This window comes from Perna viridis, chromosome 12 (genome assembly GCF_037379345.1).
Source record: "Perna viridis isolate PV_CMFRI_1.1 ecotype Kerala chromosome 12, ASM3737934v1, whole genome shotgun sequence".
NCBI lineage: Eukaryota > Metazoa > Mollusca > Bivalvia > Mytilida > Mytilidae > Perna > Perna viridis.
In genome coordinates this window covers 22,434,276-22,442,781 of record NC_142456.1, presented here as the reverse complement: position 1 = coordinate 22,442,781, position 8,506 = coordinate 22,434,276, and the positions used below count along the sequence as shown (strand labels likewise).

Below are 8,506 nucleotides of genomic sequence, written 5' to 3'. Positions count from 1 at the left end.
CAGCAATAAAACATTAAATCTCAGCATGGTAAATAAAGAGGATAATTTATGATGGGATTTAAAAACAAATGTGCCAAAAAAATTGTGATAATCGAGTATTTTGGATTTAGATTTTCTACAATTCTTGTAAATTAATGCAAAGAAATAAAATGTGCTAATTCATTCATAAAACATTTTCACATGATTAAAACCTAGGAGAATAACAATTATTTAAGTTATCTTACCGTTTATTATAAGCGTTAAGTTCGTGATGTCAATTTTGATATCAGGGACCAAGGGTGTTACTTTGGGAAGTATATATAACGGCAAGAGAACAATCGATACTATAACGTCGTCGATACCGATACACTAAAAGGTATGTATCTGTTTGGCAAATATATATTTTTGAATAATCATAAAATTAAACAGTTGTTGGAATGAGAAAGAATCGCTTTAAAGGTGCATATAGGGATAAAACATTTGGACACATTTTTATTTACCTTAATTTCTGTTTATATCTTAAGAGGCTGTCTTTGAGAAAATCATGCAAAATCTCATTTTTTTGGTCAAAAGTCATTTTGCATTGACAGAAAATTTGTGTTGGGGTTGGAAGGTATTAAGTTAAGATTCCCAAAAATGCTAATTATTCTTGTCAAATATTGTTCTATTTGTAGTAACTGTCATTTTTTAGTATTTACATATTTTTTTTTTATTTTTCACCATTTTTTATCATTAAATTTAGACTATTTTCATTGTTAAAAAATGAAAGTGTTAGAATGTTAAATACAATATAATTTTGAAAAAGTGTAAAAACAAGGCCCTTTTAAGTTAAAAAAAGTCAGTTTCATAGTTAATTTTGAAAATTGGCACGCTGCCAAGTTAATGAATATTGTAGGGGTTTCTTCTTCTGTTTTGATATGGGTAACTTGGAAGTATTTCATAGCCGAAGTAACGCTTAAAATCAACTATAGTTACTTTTAAAAGATCAGTGTTGCTTTAAATACCTACATGTTTTTGTTAAATGTCGAGTTGGAATTTTTACATTTTCATAACTTTTTATGCACTTGAAAAAAAGAGGTATTTTTCAAGAAAATTCGCGAAATTTGTTAAGCAGTTTTTTTCATATGTTATATATGCCCCCTGCCAATCTTTATACAATATGTACATTAAAGCGAGTCAACTAAAAGATTCAAATCAGAGAAACACCGTATATCATTTAAATACAAGTTGGAAAACAACATTTTATATAAAAGCAATTTGGGACGAGATTACTGTGGTCCGACTTGGTCAATGGAAAATTAGATGTTCCCATCCCCTACATTCTGTTCTTCGTTTGTTTGTTTGTTTTAAAAATGTACATAATCTACGAAATAATAAAACTTACACGAGTTAAAAATGATTATATACTCGTACCTGAGTATCTTTACATCGGATGGATCTGTATCTAACTTTATCACGAACAAATATCGACGTAATTATGGGTGGTAATGCTGGAATAATGGAGATTGTGGTTTGTTATGAAACACTGCTTAACCATTCAAACATTTAGCTCCGAGCCCAACGCAGACTGTTATTTAGCATGAATTATAGCAATGCTTATAAGGCCCTGAGAGAGCACTGCACAACATTTTTTTAATGTTGTGATATATGTGTGTGAAGGATAGACCTAAATGGTGTATTGATAAATGTGGACAGAATCACGGAAACTATAACGCCAGTAATAGATTCAATAAAAACAGGTAAGACAATTTTTGTTGTTCTGATTTTGCCGCCCAATGGCCAAAAAGGATTAAATATCACCTACAGCAAACACTGAAAAATACCGACCATATATTTTGCATTTGTAAATGTATTTTAAAACTGATTCATAAAAGATGTTTTTCCTTTTAGGGGCCAATACAATTTTCAGTAGTATTGGCTGTCGGGCCCTTGCAAAGCTTGTTCCCTGCTTTGGTTTCTTGAAAATAAGACAAAAATTATCAAAACATATTCATAAAAATTACTTTGTCGGTAAAATGCTGGATAACTATGATATTTATATACGGAATTGCTTATAAAATGTGACAGTGCATGTATGTTTATTTTTCTGTAAAGAGTTGACCCGTATTCACAATCAAATGCTTTTTGGGGTTTTATTTGCTTGTTTATTGTATTTTTTTTGTTTTGTTTTCACTTTCATTGTTGTAGATACAAATTTACAAGTAGATACGTTGGACATATAAATGTCCATTAATGTCCATATTATTTTATTTTTTTTTTGAAATGAATTAAATCCTTAATGATTTTAATTATCTTAAACATGTTATTCACTAGGAAATGAGTCTGAATTACAAGTGTGATAAAATGCAAGAAGGTGATTGAAGCATTGCAGTTCTCCGTCTATCATTTCCTTTATCACATAATAAATGTTCATGAGGTTTCATACTTGTTATACTTGTACATGCACATACATGTAACGGCGATTCCTAGTAGTCATTGAAATTCTGAGTAATATAATTTATTTATTTAAGGGTATTGCTTAAAATTTAACAGATGCCGATATATAGAGAAATTTAGTTTTTAAACAAACATGTAAAATAATGAGCTTGTCCATTTCTATTGCAGGCAAATGAGTCTTCTAGGAGAGTTTGAGGGAACAGAAAGGGTTGGAACGCTAAGAGCCTCCATTTGAAAAAGAACAGAATGGATAAATCCAGACTTTGAATTCTGAAACTTATGATGGGAAATTTGAAACAAACCGCTTTGCAAAACATTACCAACCTTGTTAAAAATACAAATGTACAAAATGTTATGTGTTTGAAATTTATATATTGCATATATGCACATACATGTTAAAGTAACAGTTATATATATATATATGTACATGTATGTTTGGAAGTAAAACTGTCAAACAGTATTACATAAATGTACATGTACATGTGTGTCATGTTATGGAAATTAAAAGTGAATCTCTCTTCTCAGAGAGATATTGGCATGATATTTTAATTATAAAGAAGTTTAGTAAGTTGTCAGTGGGAGAGACACGTTGTGCAGCTTGTTCATGTAAATCAAAATCTGCTATATTTCTATAATACATTCTTAAGAAATTATCTCCCCCTAAATGATACACATGATATTGTTAAAGATTCATTGTCAGTTTTATGGATGTACCATATATTAGTGCCTATATGTGGAAAGTATTCTGGATGATGAATGCTGTTTATTTTGTGGTAGATACATATATTTATGCATGATTATTTCTTGCAGGCAGAAAACGGATTTGTTCAAGGTGTCATAGTTTTCCTTGTCTGTTTTTTCTGCCTTGGACTTGACTTTTTATGAGCAACTCGGCGGGTGTTTCTAAAAAGGCAGAGGACGCTTACCTTACCGGTGCACCTGGTCCATGCTCCAAGCTTTTAGTTGAGTCCGAGTTGCTCATTTACTTTTGAAACTTTGTACAATGTATGTATTGTTTTGGAAATGTTATGTTCTTTGTTGTGTGTGTCTGTTTTCTTTGCCTTGCCATTGTCCCTAGATTGCATTCTTTTGATTTCCGTCAGAATCTTGTTTCCTTTGATTACTCTTTTCGGAATATTTTTCTCGACTGGTAAATCAATCTTAAATGTACCATGCTTTACACAATATATATATAAGCTTTTGACCCATGTTAAGGTTATGTTTAGGTTTTGTCATCATCTTTGCATATAAAGACTAGGGCTTCTGAAGAAACTTCTCATGTTTTGTAAAAAAGAAGTTGAGCTAACAATACAGAAGCACCTGTTCCCAAACACACTTTCGACTTATACACTTTTACTTTTCTGTAAGTGACGGTTTATGCACAAGATGATGGGAGACGCCTACTTTTTCTATGAAGTATTACAATCAACAATTAATCCAATAATTTAAGAAAAAAATCTTAACCTTTTTCTCCGATTTTTTATTATATTTTACTTTTCAGATGGAGGCCACAATTTCCATTTTTAGAGCATTGATGACGTTAATTGTATGCTTACAACTTGTAACCAGCTTATTTCTTGAACAGAGTGCAAGCCTAGAATCCATTGATGAAAAGGGCTTTGAAAGTTATAAAGATAGAAATGGAAACCAATATGAAAACGCAGATGATCATGTAATGCAAGATTCAGTAGTTCCAAAAGAAAGCGAAAATAGTAAAACACCTCCAAACATGAATGTTCACGAACTTAGTTTTGACAACAAAAAAGATTACGGTGAACCCCCAAAAGATGTTAATGATTCAGAGATGGAGGATCACGTGAAAAGCGAGGAAACTGATCCAAGAGATGACTCAAAAATCACAGCAAAGAACAGAAAACATTTAAGAAGAAACCCCTCGGGAAAAACGATAATGGAAAGCAAGAAACCCACAGGAAGGAAGCTTATACGAAAACAACAAAAAGCTGGAAAAACAAGATATAAGGGAAGTGGCAAAAAACGAACATTGAAACAAAAAGACAACTCAGGCGTTTCAATGAAAAACAGCAAAGAATATGAGGTAAAAGATTGCGTAAAAGTCGTGTTTTAAGGATGAAAAAGTATTTCCTTTTGTTTGTATTTATTTTTTTTGGGAAAAGTAGTTACAAACTCTTTATATATTTTAATCTAAACATAGTAAACAAATTTATACATTTTTAATGATCTAATAGAAGTATCTGTTTAATACTATAAACCTAATTGGCGTGTATATAAAAAGCGTTTTCTTTTTTTAAATATTCAAAGATCATCTTGACATCTTTTTCATATTATGAAAAAGTACAAAAAAGTTCAAGATCTAGATATCCTACAGTTTGGCAAAAAAATTGAAATTGCCAGAACTTATTTTTGAATTGAATATGAATCGAAAATAAGACTTCACACAAATGATAAAATATGTGTACATTTTTAAAAAATAAGTCTTCAAAAACTAAACGAGAAAAACATTTATTTATTACAATAAACACACTGTGCATTGTTTGTAAGGTGGAGATTTTTTTCTGCCCAAGTTTCAACTAAAAAGGCGTATTTAGGTGTAAAACGAAGAAGCTTTTCCTATTTTACAAAATTTAATCTATATTAAAACGAATCCTTTCTTTGTTCTTTAGATTTATTGTACTTTTATCCAAAAGTTCTTCCGTACTTAACATTTTCTTTTAAGGAGGCAGATCTAGGGTAAGGGAAATAACTCCTGAAATCAGTGATATGTTTGTACCATATTCAATATTACCAAAATCTTTCAAGTTTTCTTTGAAACAGAATGAAATCAGTCTAAGTTACTTTAATGCTTACATGAGATTGATGTAACATTGTGAATACAAATGTTCCAATGATTTATTAGAGTTGTGTTCCTTAACTAGGCCTACCTCCTTTAATATATATTATATATTTCAACTGGAGAGCACCTTTTTTATGTAAATAATGATATGTTATGTACAGCGTACATAAATAAGCAATTAAAAAAAGCAAGGGGCTTCTATTATTTCATTTTTTTTGTTGTTGTAGGCTGTGGGAGATGGTTCAGCTGGACATATCCGAATGTAACAGATATTTGATCGGACACCCGCTCGGTCATTACAATTTGACCACAAAAAGTTCTTGCAATTCACGGCTGATATGAAATAGTTCTGCAAAAATGTACCTTTCACTTTTATCTTTATTATGTGTTTAATTTTCAAAGTTTGTGTGGGACTTAAACTGTTTCCCTCACTATGAAAAATGATTGTGTTTTCTTTCTATGTCAATCTGCAAAAAAAGCATGGATACTAATTACTTAATCATTTTCTTTAATACTTCAACACAAAAATTAACCAGACAAATTGTGAATCATGCATTAATATAGTACAGTCAAAACCTATCTACATCACATAAACAAAACAAAATCAAAACAAAGCAAAACAAAAAATAAATAAATAAATAAATAAAAAAATAAACAAAAATAAACAAAAACATATTAACATGGGAATAAATGCAAACATGATTCCTCATTTTTTTTAAGTTTCTTGAAAATATATAACGCGTACCAAAAAGAAAGTAACAACGAAATTTAACCTGCCTAAATAATTTTTCCGTACCATTTTAAACAACGGTAATAATAATACTTAAAACAAATTTTAGTAAAGTCCTTAGATCAATTAATTGAAAATTGACCAATACTACGAATAAATTTAGTTTTATACTTAATATACTCTCTGTAATACTTAGGCAATACCTTGAGGCGTATATGGATTCTTAAGCATACATCGTAATATTTACGAAAATGGATGCTATATAACTTTCAGAGGTATCGACTTTAATAGCGTCATACAGTGCACGAATGCAGTGTTCCCTGTCTCCACTATTTCTCACAGCTGCATTTTTATAGCCCGCAAAGAGTGTGCTTAACACCAATATGTATGTACTTCAGATGATCCCTAGTGATAGTTATTAGCCAAACCGAATGCAGAAACAGCCTGAACAGGGAAGTTTCGCTGCAACAAAAATAAAATTGTCAATGAACGAAAAAAAAATCGTTGGATAACTTTAAAAATATACACTCGTCTGCAATTCATTCCTTTCAAAATTCCTTAGTGCAAAATGTACTACACACCTCATTGGAAACTGTTAACTTCCATACTCACAGCTAAGATGGTCTTCAGTCTTTTCACGTATTACTCGCGAAGTGGTATCAATTCGGTGTGGATCTTGAAGTATTCGAAGGATCTTCCGAAGACCTTCAAAGCTACATTATTATCGGAATGACGCATCATCAACACCTATATTTTTACCATTCCCCATAAAATCCCGACTAAAAATATTATAAGTCGTTGTTGCTCCAAAATAGAAGTACACCTAGACACAGATACTCAGTACTTTATACTACGATTCCAAATCATCTTCCAAGTATACCGAAAAAGATGTTATAAAAAAAATCTGAAATGCTGAAATTTTTTATCGACAACATATTTGTCCAGTGCGGGGGACGCGTTTTTATTCTTAAAACGGTCAGCATTGCGATGGGAGCAAATTGTGCTCCGATACTCGTTAACCTATTCCACCACTCTTACAGAGTCTGACTTTATACCTGATCTGATCCAAATTGCGGAAAACCATGAATCTGTGCTATTCTCTTTTGGTCTCTCTACCAAGGACGATGATTTTGATTTACCGTCTTTGTACTGGATTCCTTAACTCCACAAGAATCCATACAAACAACATTTCATAGCTGGATTTACAAAATATACCACCAAACCTCTTTCAAAACCTTTAACTTCTATACTCACAACTGTCAAAGAGGGTCTGCAGTCCTACCACAACACTTGTTACTCCCGTAGTGGTATTAATTCAATGTGGATCCTGAAAAATTCGAATGATCATTTGGAGACAATCAGTTTAAGTCTATTATCAGAATACAATGGTATTAAAACCTATGATTTTTCAACACTGTGTACTTCTATTCCCCATACTCAGTTACAATCCCGACTTAAAAACATATACATCGTTGTTTTTCCAAAAAAAGATGGTACACCAAGATACAAATATATAGTTCTTGGTAGAGATTCCTTATACTCTGTAGGAAATAATTCCAAAGCATCTTCCAAATATACAAAAGAAGATGTTACAAAATGCTGGAATTTTTAATCGACAACATATTTGTCCGGTGTGGTGGACGTGTTTTTCAACAAAGGGTCGGCATTCCAATGGGAACAAATTGTGCTCCTTTACTTGCTGATCTGTTCTTTCACTCTTATGAGGCTGACTTTATAGCTGATCTGATCCGAAAGAAAGAATATCGTTTGGCTATATCTTTTAATCTCAGTTTCCGCTATACAGATGACGTATTATCTTTAAACAATCCTAGTTTGAGGATCTGATACATCGCATCTACCCCAAACAACTTGAGATAAAGGATACTACAGTCAGTGTGAAGTCAGCCTCATATCTTGACCTACACTTAGAAATCGATGGTAAAAGAAAACTATTGACCAAACTTTACGACAAAGGTGATGACTTTTCATTCAGAGTTGTCAACTTTCCTTTCATCTGTGGCAACATCCCTTCAGCACCTGCGTATTGAGTATTCATATCACAACTCATACGTCATGCCAGAGCTTGCCGAAACTACGCAGACTTTTTGTATCGCGCTAGATCTCTGTTGCTACAAGATTGAAGTCATCACTACAGAATTTTTATGGTCGTCATGAACTCATGGATCGTTATGGTGTATCCATCTGCACCATGAAAACTGATTTATTCAACGGGTCAAAGTTTACCTTTCCTCGTTTTTCTACACCGGACTTGACTTTTTATGAGCAACACGGCGGGTGTTTCTAGAAAAGCAGAATACGCTTACCCTACCGCTGCACCCAGTTTTTAGTGGAGTCCGAGTTGCTCATTTGCTTTTGTTATTTTGTATGTATGATATTAGTTACTTTATTTTCTTTGTTATGTATGTCTGTTTTCCATGTCTGGTCTTTGTCCCTGGATTACATTCTTTTGATTACCGCTATAATCTTGGTTCCCTTGATTACTCTTTCCCCGAAACCTTTCAGATTTTGGTTTGCTGATATTGCATCGA

At 32.2% G+C, this 8,506-nt stretch overlaps 1 protein-coding gene across 3 annotated transcripts; it reads left to right on the top strand.

The window, feature by feature from the left end:
* Positions 1-274: 274 nt before the first annotated feature.
* LOC148601710 (uncharacterized) lies at positions 275-5,718 on the top strand. Of its 3 annotated transcripts, XM_088556242.1 has the most exons (4): positions 1,297-1,718; positions 2,584-2,757; positions 3,917-4,471; positions 5,455-5,718. In XM_088556242.1, the coding sequence occupies exons 2-4, from the start codon at positions 2,695-2,697 to the stop codon at positions 5,491-5,493; spliced, it is 657 nt and encodes a 218-aa protein (XP_088412368.1). In that variant the 5' UTR covers positions 1,297-1,718; positions 2,584-2,694; the 3' UTR covers positions 5,494-5,718. The 3 variants fall into 3 exon arrangements, with proteins under 3 accessions (XP_088412370.1, XP_088412368.1, XP_088412369.1); XM_088556244.1 differs by lacking the exons at positions 1,297-1,718; positions 2,584-2,757 and adding an exon at positions 275-355; XM_088556243.1 differs by lacking the exon at positions 2,584-2,757.
* Positions 5,719-8,506: the final 2,788 nt, after the last annotated feature.